Consider the following 21,446-nt stretch of genomic DNA (forward strand, 5'->3'; position numbering starts at 1 on the left):
AATTATTTACATTAAAAAACTCGTACATCATACATCGAAATGAATCTTTCTGTAGTCCAAGGGATGAAAGCTGTAATAGCAGAATGATTCGCTTGCATTTGTTTATATGTAATAAAAAAAAATCATATCCGTCAAGACTAACCGTCAGCGCAGTCAGCTAAAGGCATAATCGGTATAATACGGTTTCAAGATGCTAAAGCCGAGATTGCGTAAAAAACGCAAGGAGTGGGCCGACTACACCTATTTTTAAAAACAAAAAATTAATTCATTATTGCTAATTTCATACCAAATAAAAATGTTGGTATTCTAGAAATTTTGTGTCAACTCTAGAGCTAGGTGTATAGTTATTCTGTGAACTGAAAATTAAACCTCACGGTGCGTCAATAAACGTTACTGTGTTACTGAAACTTGCCATCTTGTACCTGTAGCTGGAGTTCGTCAATATTATTTTGCACAGGTTTAGTAGTAAAACTGGTAAAACATTTTTGGATTTTATAGTAATTTACACACTTTATTTTTAATTTTTCTCGCTGCTCTTTTGTTTGACAGCTATTTATAGTTAGTCATAACATTTCGAACAGTTGTAGTATTTTTCTTTTTAGTTATGGTTGCTATGAGCTTTCAAACATTATTTTAATTAAAGATAGAGCCAGCCTTCAATGGTTCAACAGTGTGGTTGAATGAATAGATTAGCGTTTACTTGAGTTTATTTAACCCATAACTGTTAACGATTAACCAATTGATTAGATTATTACTTAACTCTGGCAGTAAGCGGTCCTTATCATATCGAGATATATTGCTAAATTTTACTTGTTAAAACTTTCCGCCTTAGGTCTCAGTACTTATAAGCTAAAATTTTGTTAAAATTTAAAATAATTTATTGTCAGAGGAAATTGTAAATGTTGGCATTTTATTGGTAGTAAAGCAGAACTCCTGTTCTTTTCGAATTTAATATAAGTAAATTTGGCACCATTAGATATTTTTTAAATATATTTGCTGTAACTTGATAGCAAGGTTCTCCCATTGCTAAAGTAATAGGATACGTTTATCATGGTCACATACTCAGTTTTTTAATCTTTATTGCTATTATAGTACATTATTAAATTGCAAAGCAATCACTGTGTAGGACGTGAAGAACATCACGCAGGTAGGTGGCAGGCTCATGTCTACGCTAATGGATCCGAACGCTTGAAAACGTATTGGACGACTGGAAACGAGGCGAAGCAGGTCCTTGGTTGCGTGATAACACTCCTCGTCTAAAAATCAAGAAAATATTTACTTTACCGAAGGAAAGGTTAAATACATCTGGTACATATATAAACTATGTTATGAGCAGCGGAGACTTTGAGACTTGCGATCGTAAATTGTGGATTCGATTTCCGGGGTACGATCTTATATACTTCACACTTTGTGCATTAAACGTATAAGATTATCACTGCTTACAAACAAATTTCCAGAGGATGGGCAGCAACGTCTTTGGCGTATCACAATACTACACTGCAATCGCCATCCCACCTGTCACGCTTGGCGATTACAGTATATACCCCATAGATATCTATAGGGGAGGCTTTGCAGTGGTCGTGCGTCTATGGGCTGAAAAAACGTGACATTTATATGGATATTTAAAAGCCTTTTAAGACTTCTATGACTAACAAGATATGCTTCACTTTTAGTTCCCGATCACTTATTACGACCTTTGTGATTAAAAATTAATTCCGAAGTCAAATCTATACCTAGATGTAAACTCAAGATCTTCTTCTCAAGTTATTCAATATAAACTCTACAAATAACAATGTCTTACTTTTATTATTAAAATAGGTATATTGCTCGAAAGCTTTTATACATCGAGAAATTAATTAACGCCGTAAATAGCGGATTCTTGTAATATTGTATATGTACTATTTAATACAAAGACATCTCGATAATATAACGTAACATGGTTATCAACCACCAATAAATTAATTACAAAAGAAGAGCGTCGTTATGTATGATTAAAAAAAATCCTCACCATTTAAAGTTTCAATCAGAAGCTTGGCGAAACTACGTCTTAAATTGTTCACATTATTGCGAATTCTCTGAGCGACTCTCGATAGAGATAAGATTTCAACAAGATAAACCATTATTTTCATAACGCTTTTTATAAGAAAAGTAGTTTCATGGATATTCTGGAATCAAGATAAGTAATATTTATAACTGATGGACATTATTTACTGCAGGCGGTATTTAGTAAACATAAGTAGATTTATTGAAGCGACTATGTATCCCCTTCCCAAAGTCAAACTGTTTGCGCGTTATTATCATGGATATAGGTTCCCAATCCTTTATGGTTTAACATTCCGTTGAGCAGCTACATATGAGCAGTGGTAGCCCAGTAGTAGAAGACTGAGACTTGTGATGGTAGATCGCTGGTTCGATTACCTAGATACGATCTTAAATAATTCACATTTTGTGCGTCTATATAGGATTGCCAATAGTCAAAAAAAGTTTTCAGAGAATAGGCAGCAGCGTCCTCTATGTAACATAACACCACACTGCGATTAACAATCCCCCTGCTAAGCTTGGCGATTATTGTGTTTCCCCCCATAGATATCTCGTTTTATATACCTTATATTGATTATGCTTTGGTGTGGATATCTAAAAGCTGAAATGACAACTATTTTATACCCTATTACCCGGTTACAACTAAAGAAATTTTAACGCTCAATTTACAATATAGTTTCATACTATATACGCTATAACAAAGACAAATACAAAAATGAAGTTATTTTAGCAAAAAAGAGGTAATTGATAACGTTCACAAAATCTTTACTGTTCCGCTATGTGATGGTAGAGATTTTTATTTCGAATCCTTTAGTAGTTAAATTTGCTTCTATTATTAACTTACAGTTTAAATTAAATTCGGGAATAATATAGCGCTCGTATAATACTTAGATATTTATACTACGAGATATTACTCTATAAGTTTTTTTACTTGCCCTTAATTCAAAGACTGGCACGTATTATCACTCACTAGTGTTAGACAAGAAACTGACATATTTTAACTAATAAAATCGAATTTGAAAGTATAAAAACATACCAATAACTGCAGCAGTTTCACTTGAACTTAAGAATTTCGCAGGTTGTTTTAATATTTCAATAAATTTGTATAATAATCATGTAACTATTACATATTTGTTTAGCGTTAATATTAAGTATTATTTTTAATAGTTGGTACTTGTATTTAAAATAAACAGAAGAACATCATAGCAGCTATAAAAAGGGAATATATTTGTAAAACTTACTAACAAAATTGTGGAAGCCATACCGTATAGGATTATACAAACATAGGTAATCAAGGACACAAACATAATTGTCATCTGAAATTAAAAACAAAATTTATTATTAATATTTACTGTTCATTAGTATTAAGGATATAGCGAATAACCTGCGATAAGTATAGCTGCGCTACATATCAATCTAATCGTTACTAATGAGCTTTTATTTTCGTAAGTGTGCCTTCAATTGATCTCTTTCAAATCGGGACAAATCTATAATACCATGACCGGCGGATAGTGATGAATTACAGCGTTGTGCGAAAAGAAACGATATAGATTAAGACAATATGTAATTGTTCAAAAGTGTACACAACTTTGACAATACCTGCACACCAAAAATCTTGTTAAATAAATTTGAGGCTTCTGCTAAATAAGTATATGCCAGTGACCATTGTGATATTTCATTTAAATATGCGCAATATTTATCTTCATTAGGTAGTACTTCCATTTTCTTGGGATCATAGATCAAAGGCACAGGTGTCTTTTTACGTTCTACAGATCTGATAATACATTCCAATTGCTCTGACATGAAACATAGTATGATATACATAACGACAAATTCATACATGAAACGGATATGCCATATTGCTATATTAATTTTTAAAATGATTCCAGTGAAAGTCATCACTCCTTGTATTTCAAGTTTATCGTATCTCGAACTTAGCGTTGCGTATGTAGTTTTCATTATTATGTACATAACCAAAAATAATAATAATATTTTTCGACTTCTTCTAAAATTTTTCATATACAAACTGTCATTCATAACAAAATTTTTGTTTTGGTCGAAACAAATCGATAGTTTTTTGAATAGCCGGGAGTGATAACATGCGAAAAAAATAAATAACATAGAATTTCCAAGTGCTATATAGAAGTAGAAAAGGTCGGTCTTGTGAGAAAACAAATAATAATAACCACCAACAACACCATTGGTAATGCTTAACAACGTTTCAGCTGCTAATGCGCAGAACATAAGAACACGCATTTTTGTACTACTGTATGATATATTCCTGAATATAAATAAAACATTTTCAAATAAAATAAAAGGTTGTAACTGTTTCAATATGTTCATGATTATAACTTCAAAACGAACTTTCCTATTAGAAAAGTACCTATATATATCGAAGTGTTCAATCGCAATGTAATTCATTAAAATAATACAAATAACATCACATGTATGGACATATTATAGTAATTAATGATATGGGGAACCATGGTAACGAAAACGTAAATATATCATTGTTAAAATATGTGTAATTTATTTAAATTTTGTTTATTACACAAAATTAAAGTTATGATTTATTTATTTAAAGAGAAATTAGAGATAAATTGGTAATTCATTATGTGTATTACAACTAAAATGGTACTATTTTAAAATGAGAGACTGTTTAAATTATATAAAAGAGGAAAATTACTAATTTCGTTTGGCCATATTTAAGTGATATCTTGTACAATAAAATGCATAACCTATCTACGTAAATAAAAATGTATCATCCAATACATGAAGCGCGAAACTAACAAAATATCGTCAAATTAGAATTGGTTCTTGTAGCCAGAAAAAGATAGGAAAATAAAAAATTATATTAAAAGCAACAAGGTTTTTTCCCGTACAAACCACAGAGTAAATTAAAATATCAGGTAAACATTTTACTAAAATAAAACCCATAAGACATGTTACAGGTGCAATGAAATATAATCTCATTATTATTAAACTTGTAGTGTAGGAAAAAAAAAAACAAAACATCTGTTGTTTATTATTGTTACTCTATCCTTATTTTTATGTTGGACTGCGACTGTGAAGTGTTATATTTTATTACGTATTTTAAATTAAGTTGCTTTAATATTTGTATTAAAGATGACATTGCTTTTGACACATCAAGTAGTTTTATCTCAAATATATAAATTTTTACTAAAATTCATACCTTAATGGTAAAATAATCGGATTTTGGATCCCACTTTTATTTTAAGCATTTACAATAATTAGTAAAAAAAATGGGTGGCAAAGCACTAGTAACATTCGAATTCATATATTGCGAAGCAATGATTAGTAAGGGCGTAGGAAAGCCGTAACAGAGTGGTAGCAGAGTTGTAGCAGAGTCGTAGCAGAGTCGTAGCATATTAGTAGCAGAGGCGTAGTATAGGCGTTTTGAATAGTAGTAGTAGCAGAGTCGTAGCAGAGTCCTAGCATATTAGTAGCAGAGGCGTAGTATAGGCGTTTTGAATAGTAGTAGTAGCAGAGTCGTAGCAGAGTCGTAGCATATTAGTAGTAGTGGCGTACTATAGGCGTTTTGAATAGTAACAGCGGCATAGCAGCGTAGCGGTGGCTAAGTTATGGTCAGGCAGAGGCGTAGTAGAGTCGTAGCCGATGTGGATTAGCAGTCGTGGCATAGTTGAGGTATAGCGGAGAAGAGTAGAAGCGATAGAGAAGTTAATTAAGTAACTTATTTTAGGGAAACACACAGTGATGAAAATAAAGTAAAAATAAAAATAATGTCTTTGTAATAAATACAATCTTTCGCTTATTGATAGATGAATGTATCTGAAAGCTTCGCTTTCAGTTCTCCGAATGCCGGCGGCCTCAAAAATATACAAGCATAACAATTATTTACGTATAAAAATTTTATAAATCGAGAAACAAAATAACTTTTCGTTATATTCCAAAACGTGTCTTCTGCAATACTCCTGTTTTAAAGTTATTTTATTATTTTTACTCATTTTCTTCAATAAAATTAAAAATTGTCTGGACTTTTAAAGTAGGATTTTTTATGTTATACTTCAAATTAAAATGTCTGTATGGAACAAGGTCTTCTAGCTTTTTCAAAAAAATTGTTACGTTACAGTATTTCAAACGTCCATAGGCTATAGTGAATCTTTGTATATGTTTCTGTAATATTCTAATATTCTCCTGTTCGGCCAACTGGCCAAAACTACAATGAAAAATATCTTACACATCTAGGTTAATAATGAAATGACAATTATTCGATCCGCCTCACCCGTTTTACCTTTACTATACTTATAAAACCTTATGTTGTCATTTTGATACGTAATAGATTTAAAACTTTTGCTATTAAGGAATGCTGACTTGAACAAGTTTCATTACAAGCACTATTAGTTACTTAGCAAGCCATAAAAACCTTTGTAGTTGACTAAATTAACCTGTTTATTCTCGTTTGGAATAGTCTCACATACAGCATATATTTATTGAGTCCGCGTAGATGTTTTTCTAATAAATCCTCTTTGTAAGGATATACCCGATGATTCATTCACAATCCTTTGATAACTGCAACTTTAGGATAATAATTCGAGCTTATTTATTAAAGTAGTTATTAATATTATTAATGTTTTTATTATTTTGGTAATTATAATAGAAATACGTTAATTATGTCATAGTATATTCAAAGGGACATTCAAAATGTCAAAATGTTTTTGCAAAGTTTTTGCCTTCAAATTAATTATTATTTTCTTTTTGTCTCTGTGAACTTAGAAGTTAATGATTTGTCGCATTCCAATAGAAAAAATAATATCAGAGTGATTGATGAAAATAGGTGTAAAAGCTTTAAATTTTTATTGCTGACCAATGAGATAAATGTTCGCTTAAGGTTATTACACCTTTAATTTTTCGTGTATAATTAATTTTCTTGATAAAATTAATTGAAAATACTTTCTATTTATAAAATAACCGTGTTTTATAAAAGTTTGCTAATATATTTATGACTATTAAAAAAAAAACGCAAAATAATTACCACGCAAAAGTGAAAGAATCGACGTACCATCAAAGTAAAAGGGAACAAAACGAGGGATCTCATTAGTGAACAGTTTCCTTACTGCGCTATATTGATCGTAGTGACTATTAAACATTTTAGGTGAAATGTACTTTATATCTAATGTCTTAAAGTTTTAAGTTCCTCGATATACAAAACTTTTTAATGGTATAAACCTATTAATAACAACGTTATAGAATTAAATAGTCATATTCTTTATAATTACATGTACAATGACATTCAGCCGTAAGCCGTGCATTATTGCTTCCACCAGAGATTTCCTACAGGACCGGTTGGAGAGATTTGCATCCAGTATCTCCTCCTAGTATTTATATTATAATTGAAAACTTGAGGCACTATAATTATGCATGTGTAAACCTGATAATGGGTGATATTGCAGAAGGTTATTGCGGTAACAGAGTTTAGAAGTACATATACCTCTGTAACGCTTTTGTTCAAATAGTTCAATAATATACTAATTTTGCGAAACCTTCTAAAACCAAAACACAGTAATGTTCGTATTACTTATAACATCTATTTATCTTTGGCGATTATCGTACTTCTTCTTAGTCGTGTGCGTTTCTTTATTTCATGAAAAAAAATGCATGGTAACAGGTAATACAATAAAAATATTCTTTCAACATTTCCTGTAAAAACAACGGAAATGCTTTGGAATTAGCGTGGAAAATCACGTCATTGTAATATCATAGGTCTGGTCTGAAGTCATGACAACTAAGAGTAGAGCCGGAGTACGCTGGCTGGCAGACTTGGCTGGTAATATACCCGCGAAGATTTTGCCAAAGTCACATGTCAAGTGACATCTTCCGACACCTAGTGTCAGGTTGCGGATGACGAGCTATTATTTCCTCTCTTTCTTTTTCTAGGCAACTTCTTTCTGCGCCATTACTTTTTGAATAAGCGACCTTCAGCGCTTAACTGCGATCATACTTAATGTTAAATGGTTTTTTAAAAATGAACTATCTTAGTAATAGCCTTAAATATTCTTTCTTTAGAGTCGTGTAACCTTATGTATAAAAATGTTGATCTGAAACGTAATGAAAGTTTTGTCCATATGCGAGTTAAAATTTTGATGCGCTTCGTTTGATGATACTTTTTTGGTATTTAAAATAAGAAATTATTTATAATGTTCCTCAAAGAACTTGTGCTTATGATTTTGCTTAGTTAATATTGGTAATCAGTATCAAATTTAAAGTTAAATATATTTTATCGTTAGCTAATACCTGTTGGTTGTTATAGAGCGCATTCTGTAAGCGATTGCAATGAGATGAATGAATTAATCGTTAAAAACCTTCTGCAAAACAGGAAAGCAATTTCAAAGCAATCAAAGCGAATTCAAATGAGGCAGATGATTGAATCGATTACTGGGGATATCGCGAGATTGATAACTCAATTCATTAATCAACGATTTTTTTAAAGGTCTAGTCTTGTTTTTTATACAATCATATCTATTAGTATTTTTATGTTTCAAGTATGTAATCTATTGTTTTACAAATTGCATTAGTCACGGTAAGGAGTAAGTGGTTTGTAATTGTAAATAAATTTAACAAAACTGTAAAATTACTCATCGTCAATGTTATTATAACTATTAAAATAGAAAAAAAACGTAATTACATATTTTATTCATCTAAGAAATTAGCGTTCCTTTGATCGTACGTGTTAAAAAATTACCATAAAGTTATGAAAGGGTTGGTAACATGTTGATGGTCGAATTTGAATTTAAAGTAATTTTCTAAGCTCGAATTAATTAATACAGGTCCCTTTTAGAAACGGTTACTTTCATCAAAATGTAGAGATTTATAAAAGTTGGAGATAAATAAGTAGATTTACTAGAACCCGTTTTACAATATTTCCTCAACTGAGCAAAACCAAATGTCGTATAAATCTCAGCCAAGTTACCGTTAAATATCACATTGATCATAAGCTCTAAGCTTGAAATATCGCCGTCTATAATTTGTTACTTGTATATACTATACTTGTAAAGGTAGAGTATACTGCAAGTGTAGGTAGTATATAGCATATACCTTAGCAGACTTATTTTTCATGGAAATTAGCTGTAGTATGACATTGAATGCATCACTAAATTTATGTTTTAAATTCCTAAATATCACTGTATATTTAAAAGGATGTAATGAATAGAAGATTACGTATTGACATTCCTCTGAAAACGCATGGGGTGACAACTTAAACAGAAATTGTTTCAGATATTATTGGAAGATATATATTTAGCAGCTGCTTTTTAACTAGCTTTTTATATTATAACAGTTTATAAAATAAGTCTGTATTTATCACAAGAATTACTACAATATTATTTTTGAAAAGGTAATTCATGTACCTGGATTTCTAGTAGAAAATGTCAACGTTTTTCTTGTTATGTAATCCAAAAAATATCCGAAATTTTGTAATTTATAATCCAAACAGTATATTAATTAGCTGCCGCTGGCGTTGTTTGCGAGCACTGTAGTCATGAATATTGAGTTTATTTAACACTGGCCATTTTATTTCACATAAAATGTATAGTTTACTATTATGTAACATACATAATTAATATTATGTTATAACATACCATACATAACTCTTTATTATAATATGTTATTACTCTGTATAATGATTATAATTTTATAAAGGATTAGAGACTTTAAAAAGACATTTAAATCATACTCAACATATAATATGTGCGGCAATCATTTTAAAGCATTCCTCTCAAAAAACCGTTCAGCCGTAAAAAAATTTGCTTAATAATTTTGTGTAAATTTGAAATTTTCTGTTCATTTATTGACTGTTATTTGAAATGGAGTTCACTGGGTAAGTTAAATATGTTTAGTAAATTCACATAAAAAGAAAAAAAAAACTTAACAATTACTTATGTTGTACAATTCTGAATTTTGCCATTATTCATTCCATAAATTAATGGCAAGGGAACGGAAACTCGAATAAATTATGTCAATTAATGTTTACTTCCATGAAAAAGTATTTTTTGACGTCTTTCTTTCGAGTGACTGTCAAGAAATAATTACTTTTTAATATTTGATTCGAGCTTCGCTCCAATTGGCAATTCTAAAAGTAGTCACTAAAAAAAAAGTTAAATATATGAAGTTATTTTATTCAGTGTCTCTTGGCGTTTGTACAAAGGTTCTGTCATCTTCTCTGTGTAAATTCGAAGTACCTATTTTTGGTCTATGTTATTGTATGTTACGTGAAAAGCTTTTTCATATAGTTTAGATTAATTTAAATATTTTATTTATTCTCTTTTTTTAATGTGTTTCACTTATTTTATTAACGAAATATAAAAAGGTTTGGTTTCAAGTGTAAAACCTTTAAAGGGATAAATGTATAACTGATGCGCTATTAATTAATATATCTACTTTATTATTATTTTATCGGTTTCTTAATGCTGACAAAATCCTTTCTTTCTAAAGTTCGATAGTAAAAGTATTATTCATACTATTCATTCTTTTACATCATTAATCACCTAAAAACGCTAAAATAGCTAAAACATAAATCAAGTACTGTTTTTAGATAAGGTATATATATATGTATGTAAAAAAATATATATATATAAATATATATATACTAACATTTTTATATTTATATATATTAGGAAACCGGTAAAATAATAATAAAGTAATATAAAATATAACAGTCATATTTACCTATACCATTTTTATTTATAAATATTGTAAATATACAATAATTTACCCATTATTACACAGTTATATTATGGTAGCCCAGCGATAGATAACTGAGACTTGTGATCCTAAAACGCAGATTCGATTCTCTGGATACTATCATACTCGTATATTATTCACGCTTAATGCTCATGCTCATTATACAGGATTTCATACGCATACAAACAAGTTTCCAGAGCATGGGCAGCAGCGTCCTCTGTGTACCATAATACCACACCGCGATCACCAATTTGCCTGCAAAGTGTGGCGATTATGGCATAACCGCTATGGTGCATATAACCATAACATAAACTTCGGTAATCCGTCGTGACTTGTTCAAAAGATTTAAGTGGATCCATGCAGACATTGCAATCTTGAGTTCCAATGGAGTTCAGCTTACACAATACGCAATACAGCTTACACAATATAAAGTACAATTCAGCTACGGTCTCCATATTCTAATTTTTTATTTACTCAATGTCAGGAACGTGATAAGTTTTTTTGTTATTTCAATTGTCAAATTTGTGTTTTTAGTTCATTGGCCAATATTATATCAGGATTACTTATTCTTATGGCAATTAAACATTTAAAATGTTGTAGTTGGTCCATGATTAAATAATTTCTTTTAATTAGTAGTTCTTAGTATCATTACGATTTATAAATACTAGATAGAATATCGACTGTATAAACTCGCTTCACGACTATTTCTTTGTTTGAAAATTATCGGCAAAACATTAATAGCTCATTTCTGCTCATTGGTTACGTAACAATCTGGACAACGATTCTTCGCAAATAAATTTATAAAGAAGCTCTAGTCTGCGTCTCAAAAAAAAGTTTAATTTTAATACTTTATTTTTTAAATTTATTAATTATATTTTTATTTAAAATGATAACGTGAGAAGTCTTCAATTATAAAATTCAATACTTAATCCATGACAAAGAAAAAGTAAATAAATGGTAAAAAAGATATGACGGCGCAGTCGCGACGTCGTGCTGTCAAAGTCAACTTCAAGAATGATTTGTCAGTCACTAGCGTAGCGTTGTGTCTATGGTAGCGGGGCGGCCATCTTTGATCGAGGCAGTATCAGATCGAAGGGTCGACAGCGCATCGCGTCGCTCAATATTGTATCAATCATTCTGATTTCCTACTTTAATATTATTCTGTTGTATAGAGACAGTGATTATAAAGAAATAACAGCAATTATTTCAAATCATATGCAAGATTACATTAATTTTCAAATTTTCATAACCTCCCACGACCAAGCCCACCATGACATAAATTCTGGTGAATGCTTTCCTGCGCTTTCAGATATTAAAATTAATATCTTTGTAGAGGTTTATTTAAAATATAGATTTTTACTTTTACACCTATTAGCAATCGGCACGTGTAAAGTGGTTATTTTGAAATATGTTACATTAATTTGTTTTTTCCATTATAATGCGACAGTCTAATAATATAGTAAAAAGTCTCCAGGAACCGGTAAAAACAACTGTTTATACTCAAATCTCGCAATCAGAATTTGAAAACGCATTTTCTAACTTTATTATTTTTGCATTGCTTTGTTTATTATTTCTGAAACCGTTGATTTTTAGGTAGGAAACACTGTAAATTGACTGACAGGCAATGAGCTATAAGTTCATCCCTCTAAAAATTTTACATCTATAAACAATCACCCTGTTTAAATTTATATCTGTAATTCATTTGTTATAAACTATAATAATCATTTTTACACTCTTCTGTAAAAAACATAACATTTTTTTAACTTTTTCTATTTTACTAACTAACTTTTACTATTTTGAATTTAGAAAAATATCGGTAACATGACAAACTCGCTGCTGCGATTCTCGAACGTGACTGACGTATCTGCACACGAGATTTTTCACGCTAAACGTGTTTATCTTAAGTTAAGCTTATTAGGTTTAACTTACGTTGCTTTCAATTCACCGGGACATTTACTATTGACATTATCTATATATGTACAGTGTATATAGTATGAACAATGGTATTCCTACATAATTAATAAACAAAGTGTGAATTACATAAGATTGCATCCCAGGAATCGAGTTCGACCCACGATCCTAAGTCTCAGTTCTACCATAGGGCAACCACTGTTCAATATTTCGTTTTAATAATAAATCGGAAAATTTCACTACATTTCTAATGTTTTTTAACCGGAATCTCACTGCTGCCTAAATAGCATAAGCAGATTCCGTGGGTTTGAGGTAGCAAGGCTAAGTCTAGGATTTAGACCAGGATCGCTTCGGTAAACGCTCCATGGAGTGACTCAACTCAAGATCCCATTTGAGGGGACCTCGGCTTGGGTTGTTGCTTGTTTCACATTTTTAACGTACATAGGTATATATGCAGAAAGTGGTCAAGAATAAAAATATTGTAACCTACTTTTTAAATAATCTCTTATGTTCTCTTTTCACGAATTCGCCTGTTATTCCACTCTTGTAATCAGATTTACTGCTTAAAGCAGTATTATAAATACGTATAAATATTTGTGTTACTTAATTTTGTCCTTAATGCATATTTTAACATATGTACTGTGTTATTTGTGTATAAAGTTCTTTGTACAAAAAAAATATTTTATAATATGTATTATCTCTATGATTTCCAAATATTTTCATGAAAGTCATTTACGACATGACCTGTTATTTTAAACATAAAAGAAAGACGTTGTAATATTTGTAACCATGATTTTTTTTATAAAAAGAATAATAAAGTAGGTTCTAAAGAGGAAAATATGTTCATTACATTATTTTAGTATTAAAACAAAATATCCTTAATTTTATGTGCATTACGTAATATAGTGATTATTTAATATATATGTGTATTTTTTGAAATCACAGCTAAATTAAATTATTAACATATAAAGAAGATAATGTGGTAAAAAAAATTAAAATTCGAATTACTACATTTAATTTTTTTGTTGTTCAATATCTATCTCTACAGAGTATATACTGACAGAAGTTTTTGGCTTGTCGCATTACAGTATAAAAAAAGGAATTAATGCCGTTATTGGAAGAAAGAAAAACGGCTTTAAAGCGACAAATGAGGTACAAATTCGTCTCTTTAAAGCCTTTAGACCAATTACTATCAGACTTATGTTCGGCCAAGTGCGCCATGATGTTTTTTTCCGCACGATTGTTAGAGAAACTATTTCTTAAATATCTTTTATTTTTAAAATGGCCTCTGACGTAGTTTTTTTCTGCAGGATCGTTAGCATTTATTATGAAAACATCTGGTTGTATTGACAATAGCATTACCGCAAATGTAACTTAATTATATTTGTTAAATTTTTAATATGATGATAAAAATAATATGTCTATAGTGGCAAAGGGGTTTGATTAAAATTGTTGTGCTTTTTTAATCGAAATACATCTCATCGATTTTATTTAATTCCATTCTATTTGTAATTTCCATGCTTAAACATTTACGTAAATGGTGCGATTTCGTATTTAATTTCACCATTTGAAATAATAAAGTAGGTGAAAGATTATTCTGTTTATTCGGTAGATAACTGACCGATTTTAACTATTTGAGAAACGTTAATCGAAATCCGTTACCCGTTCCCATTTGAGCCACTCAGATAACGTACATTTCCAAACAAATGCCTTCTAACAGTATCTAGTTCAGTGCTTCAGTGCTCAATTCGAATGCAAACTGGAAAAGCTATGAGACATTAAATATTTCAAATATCAAATCTATGTACATAAAATAGATTACGTAAAAATTTTATTTCTTAAAATTTTAATCAATACTTAAATTGACATTATATTTATGAATATCATTTTGATACAAATATTTGTAGTATATAAAAATATGATAGCTAATTTTTGTGGCCGTTACTTTACATTGGACATCGCATGAAACAACGGGATTTGCTTCCTCAGTAACACGGCAACGTGACTGAAGTGCCAATATATACAGTAATGAAGTGTACCTTGTTTTATTTTATTGTTTGTGCGACCTCGATATAACAAGGCTTCACGCGGTAAGATTTGTTCATAAAATAATATACAACGTAAATGGTAAAATGTGCAAAAGCTTTAAAGGCGTAAATGAATTGCTTACTTGTTTTCAATTAATTTGTGGGAAACTTACTTAAACATCATTGGTTTCAGAAATAATAAAATACGTAAAGATAATACAGGAAGAAAAGGAGTTTTCAAAATTCTTTGTATTGTCAAGAGGTTATTGTCTGTGGCATTCTACAAGTAAAAATAAATAAATGTTCTATATTTTTGAGAGATCATTTTATAAAGGATGATTTTTTTTATTGGTGCCGATTTGCGGCCTATCATTCAACCCCTATCATGGGTGGACAGGATCTTATTAACTTACATTATAATTTTTCAAATTACTATAATTAATTTAAATTCTCATCGTTCGACTTTCTGAATGTCTTTCATTCTTACCTCTAATTTCCTTCTAAATATCTTTCCTTTCCTTCCATACGTCGTCTCACTTCCTTTACCTTCCGTCCAGAGTTTTATCGCTTATTGTTTTTATTATTTCTTAAACAATCTATTTATTCCTATAATTCCTGTTTATTTTCTTATCTTTATAGTACTTAAGTTACATTTCTAATATAACAGCTATTTTATTATTCTTGTTTACTATTTTTATTTTTCTTGTTCTTATTAATTTACATAAAGGTGATCGGAGATAGGTTTAAACGTTTTTTTGCTAACAAATTACTATACCTTTACCCATTTAATGCTTTTACGAGTACACCTATATTCAATCACCGTATATAACTAGAATATTAGTATTACTTATTAGTATTACTTATTCGTATCATTATTTTGCCTAATAAATCGACATCAACAGATTGATATGCTTTCGAAAGATTAACATTTACACAAATAGGTCACCAAATTTAATTAAATATTCAACATCTGTCTCCACTATTATTAAGTAATGTCGTCGTAAGATAACTTGCCGGTTTAATTAATTTTCGGTAGCCGGTATAGCTTAATAGGGAAAGCTAGCCCTAAGGAAGGAGGCATCCCAGAAATTCAATTACTCGAGGCTTGTTCGTTAAAAGATACTAAATTCGAACTAATTATTTCTCACAAATTAAAACGGCTCATTTATTTGATCTTAAACGAGACAGCTATAGATTGTGGCCACTATTTACGATGTTAGCTTCGATCTGTTATTGTGCATATTTAGGAAAATGTACTTAGGAAAATGTACTTTTCTTTAATATAAATACACTTAATCATCATTATTAATGTACTTTCTAAGGTTATGTTAATGTTTATGTCACTTGAAACTTATGTAAGCTTTTAACATTCATCAGTCACATTTTTATTTTAACTTTTTTGACATCTTTTTTATATGTCTTGTTAAATTAATCGGAGCAGTCAAGTAATGTTTAAAGTAATGAAATAATAGTTTGAATTTATACAAGATCTTTACTCTTGAAATTAATTAAATTTATTAATTCAGCTAATATTTCATTTTTTTCTTCGTAAAGGCACAAGGAATATTCTTATGTAAAAGAAAATGAAAAACAAAAAAATGATACTAACAGTCTGATCTTTTCACATCTAAACCACAGAATAATTAAAAAGACATATACACTTATTTGCCTAAGTTTAAACGTCATTCAAAATAAAAGAAACAATGGAAACATAACAATTGTAAATACAACGCTAGCCATAATTCTGAAGAAATTTAAGCGTTATTGAAAAACAACCTATATCTAATTAATATACTTTTATGTTCTTTGATCTTGTTATAAAAATTAGATGCAAAACTAGCTTTTTAGACGGTAGCCTAGAGAAAAGACGCGTGAAGTAATAACTGCAATTTGCCTAAGTCCATGCGCATAATTCGAGTAAGATTATTTCAGCAGTCTACTAATGAAGATCACAGATGTTACAGATTTTTCATTTGTAATAAATTTATTTTACTACATATATACTAGCTTTGTATGTTCTGTATTTAAATATTTTATTTGTTTTGGACAGTAAATATTTTAATAATCGGCATAAATGTAAATCAATTATTAAATATTTATACTGGTTTTTTACGTTAGATATACACTGTTATATTTTTTGTTTTATTATGATCATTTAGTTATATTAAAAAAATAACCTCTTTATTTATGAAGAGTAAGAGAGAATATATCTTTACTTCAATAAAAAAAGGTACATAATATGCTTACTAGAATTATTGGTTATTAATTCAAATATTAAAAATTAAATCTATTACAAACTCGTTTGAGTGTCTATAATCAAATAATTGTTGTTAGCACTCTCCTTCACTATTCTCGTGCTGTTACATCTCAATACTCTTGTAGCGTAATCATATCTTAGAGTTAAAATTTTTTGGCTCTCTTATCTTTCAGTGTTTCGTGTTTTTTTTTTGGTTCAGCGATTTTTGTCATACAAACCTCTTTTTGCCATTTAACATTGGCATATCTACGTTTAGAACTCTTCTGCAGTTTATGGATTACATCGCCAACTTTGAATGTACAAAGTAGCAGAGCCCTATCATTATTAAAATGATTATAATTTATTTTTTGGAATCTGTCTTTAAGAAAAGATTCCCATCCCCGAATTGTGAAACAATTTTATTTCTGTTTTTAATTATTTATAGCAATATGTACATTAAGTACAATAATAAAAAAAAACCTATAAAGTGAAACGCGGCACCGGTGTTCAGAGTAATTATTCGACAACGGACTTATTCAGGTTAATACTTCATAAAAATGCAGAGCAGCAATTTTGTAGCAATCAACTAGGAACCAAAGGAGAACGAACTCGATTAAGTGGACGCTGGAAAACAGATAACCCGATTTGCATAACTTTTTCACACAAGACTTCGACTAACCTAATTTCGAGTAACAGCCCGAGTGAGATATTTGAAATGGAATCCTTTTGAAATCGGAGTTACATAATTTTGTAACATTTTAAGTTAGTCTAATATAAAATTACTTAAAAAAATGCAATATTAATCATGGGATAAATATAATGCATCATTTTTGTTCACTTTAAAGTTTAAGTTAGAAAAAAATAACTTAATACATGTATATTTATAAGATATAAACCCTTATGTGCGGACTCATAACGATATCTATCAAATCACATAGTTAAGAGATTTGACTTTTGGTAATATCATTTAATTAAAAAATAATATTGTATCATTTTAAACAAGTAAAGGAAGATAAGACATGCATTTTACGAAATTCAACCAGCATGAGTGGTTGAGAGGACCCTCATTAAAATGCATAATGTAATATTTTGGGCTTTATATTTTTATTAAAAATTACCCGATATAAAAATAACTGGAGCATGACTATTATGGTATAATTTAAGACCAGATTTGTAGAGCTAATGTTATTGTTTTAGTCAAACATATAAACATTAAAACTTTGTAATGGAAAATAATTGTATATTTTGTCTATGTACGTAATTTACTTATAAATATATTGCTCATTTATCTATTAAAAATGTAAATTAATAATACGGAAACACTTTCGAATTATTAATTTACATGTTACAAAATAAATTATACTAATTGTTTGGCTTTAATGTGAAAACGGATTAAAAAATTAATGGAATAAAAGTTCATTAATTTGTTTAATGATATATGTTTTAGCACATTTTTCAAAGATAATCTAAATATTACACACTTCATTTCACCAAAAATCTTTAAAATCGAACGAAGTTTATAGGATAACTATGATTGAATAGATCTTGGGAGAAGATAAACTATTTTATTAGTATCGTAAGCACTAAAAATATTAATTAAAAATAATAAATATTTTTTATAATATTTACATTTGTATCGTAGCGTTTTTAACCAAAATATTTTAAAATTACTAAATATACACAAAGTTGCAATAGTTGTTATGATTAAACATTTTAAATTAAGTAAAGAATGAATGTTTCATTCTTTTATCAACTTCTACGCAATAAAAAGATAGAACTAAAGAAACCTCAATAGCCATTACCGCGTAACAGGAAAGTTTATAGAGCTCTGCAAACAACACTAGCGGCGTGTCATCGGTAAAGTGTTTGAATTTCGAGATAAAAGCCTTTGGAAATTTACCACTGCTAAAGCGGTGTACCATTCTGTAGATAATTTGATGCCTTATTCCGTTTGGTCTGAAATTATTTTATTTTTTTATTTATCTTCTGGCTCTTACTTAAAACTCTTTTACTTAGGTTATCGTTGTTTTTATTGATATTGATGGTATGATTATTATGGTAACATTATCTCTAACTTACAAATAATACTTTACTTGATGTGGGTGGTCGGGGACATTGCTGGATACATAGGTTACAGAACCTATCTAATGTTTAAAAAGTGAAACCATCTTGATTATAATAAATACAGAGGCTCAGGTTACAAAATATTTCAAAGTTATTGAAGTAAGAAAACTAAATAAGAAAATTACTTATTTATACCAGATAAACAATATTTATAATTGACGAAAAAATGACTCGATAGCGGTAGAAAAGTTCTCATTTTTTTCATTGCGTTCTACGAAAAAAAGAATAAATTTATTTTGTGCCAATCCCCTAGGTTACAAAGCTTATTGTTTCCTTCATATTAAGGTATATTTTAGAGAGCGTGTTGTAGGTAACAATAACAATTGAAACACTCGTGTCGGATATGTTCGCAACCACGCCGCTATAACATTAGTTTCACTGTCCGTCCAGTAACTTTGTACAACAACAAACATTAGATAACGTTACCTAACTGCTATGAAATGCCTTACATTGCCATCATACACTGTAATTTAGAGTAGTTAATTTAGTAGCTACGTAGACTTTTGTAGTGTACTAAAATATAACTTGACGAACATACCAAGGGTATTTAAAATAATAATTTAACATATGGTAGTTTATAAGATTATTAATCAAATTAGTCTAGTGTTGCATCAGAAATATTATGAGTGTTCAAAATGCCTCAGAGCTTTAGTGCAGGGAAGTTTATTTTAATACAATTTAAGTTTCTATCAAATTGATTTATTTTATCGTTTTTCTTATGACGCATGTTAGTGATAATTATAAATAATCCTAAATAGATAATAATTTAAGAATTAAAAAAAAACAATATCAGTCGTTGTATTTTTAACTTTCATGTGAATCAAATTAAGCTTGCAGCAATACCGATTTTTTTTTACGAAACTTCTCGATGTAATGTGATAGAGTAAGTTCTTTTTGATTTTTGGTGCAAAAACAAAAAGAAATAAAGCTTTTGCACTTTATTTCTAATCTATTCGCAAAGCAACCTTACCTATGTATCACTGCTATATCCTAAGTGTTGCGATCATAGATCTGTGCAATGCGGACACATATGGCGTAATTAATAGTTTAGTCAAGTTTTACAAACGGAGTATTAAATTATTGGGTGGAAAGAACGGTGTAATGTGACCATTACATATACCGTTGATGCCTGCTGCAAGGAATACAACTTTCCTAAAAATATCTATGGCGGGATATACATTAATCACCACGCATGGGAAGAAGGTTGGCGAACGCAGTTTGATATTATGGTTCGCAAAGAACGCTGCTGCTTATCCTCTGGAGACTTGTTTGTGAGCAGTGGCAATATAATAAATGCATGGAATTGATCCCGCAATCTACAATTGCAAGTCTGAGTTCTCTACCGCTAACCTACCACTGCTCATCATAATGACCAACACATATTAGTGACAAAAATTGTAAGACAGTTGTATGGTACAGTTGTATAGTGTTATCTTTATGGGACATTATTTTTATCTTCAAGAAAAAGGCGGCAAGTCTTTGTTGATTGTATTCGTGTCAAAACTGTTTCTTAAAGTGTGATCCACGCTGCACAGTGGGAAATTTTGTCAAAGTAAATGGACTGAAAAACACCTACGTAAGTTACATGATCATCATTTCAGTCATAGGACCTCCACTAGTTCATTAAGGGCACAGTTGAATAACGGTACGGGGTATTGTTATAAGGAAAAGTTCCGAATACATTATCCGTATCATTTGGATATGCTAAGAGGATTTGAGATTAATTTTAATGATACAGGACAGGGAACCGTCGGTTTCGTCCGAAAATTTTGACGGCGTGAAGAATGCGGAGTACTTACTTGCAATTAATTACCGGATGTAGACAGCGCACAAAGCGTCCTCCTTAATTTTTCATTATGAGTACTATTTCCGTGCGGAAAATTGCGCGGGGATTTTTAAAATATTACCAGTGCAGAAAGGCACGATGGATTAAAACTGTAGGGATTTAAGGTGGATGAAAACTAGCTCGTTAGCAATTTTTTTTTAAATCTTCTGCTGGAATTGTCATTTTCCAGACCGTGATGAATTGCGACGCTAGCTTGATCGTTTTGTTTTTACTTAACAAAGGATCTTGACAGATAAGCTGAAAGAAAACTATCTTGCGGCTAATTAATGGTTTTTCATTAATTACATTTGTGCATTGTGAAATTTCTTGGCATTATTCAAATTAAGTTTAATTATTTTGTTAAATTTTAAATTTAATTAGACAAAGACAACATTTCATATAAAATTAATATTTAACTACACCAACGTCGTACCACTAGAAAATGACTGTTGTAAATCGTAAATGGACCCCGTCTCCATTTGACATCCTTAACATGGAACGATTCGCACCTGCGTGGTCAGCTATTGGTTTAGAGCAACCAATATGAAAGTTCCGCAACGTATCG

At 30.0% G+C, this 21,446-nt stretch overlaps 1 protein-coding gene across 1 annotated transcript; it reads right to left on the reverse strand.

The window, feature by feature from the left end:
• Nucleotides 1–1,086: 1,086 nt before the first annotated feature.
• LOC137932319 (uncharacterized) lies at nt 1,087–4,383 on the reverse strand. Its single transcript, XM_068775923.1, has 4 exons — nt 4,227–4,383; nt 3,640–3,944; nt 2,009–2,165; nt 1,087–1,256 (listed from the first exon to the last, which is right to left on the reverse strand). The coding sequence occupies exons 1-4, from the start codon at nt 4,381–4,383 to the stop codon at nt 1,087–1,089; spliced, it is 789 nt and encodes a 262-aa protein (XP_068632024.1).
• Between the last annotated feature and the right edge of the window lie 17,063 nt (nt 4,384–21,446).

This window comes from Battus philenor, unplaced genomic scaffold (assembly GCF_028537555.1).
Source record: "Battus philenor isolate CCGP_79_NKW_IND1 unplaced genomic scaffold, ilBatPhil1.0.hap1 SCAF_9, whole genome shotgun sequence".
NCBI classification, from domain to species: domain Eukaryota; kingdom Metazoa; phylum Arthropoda; class Insecta; order Lepidoptera; family Papilionidae; genus Battus; species Battus philenor.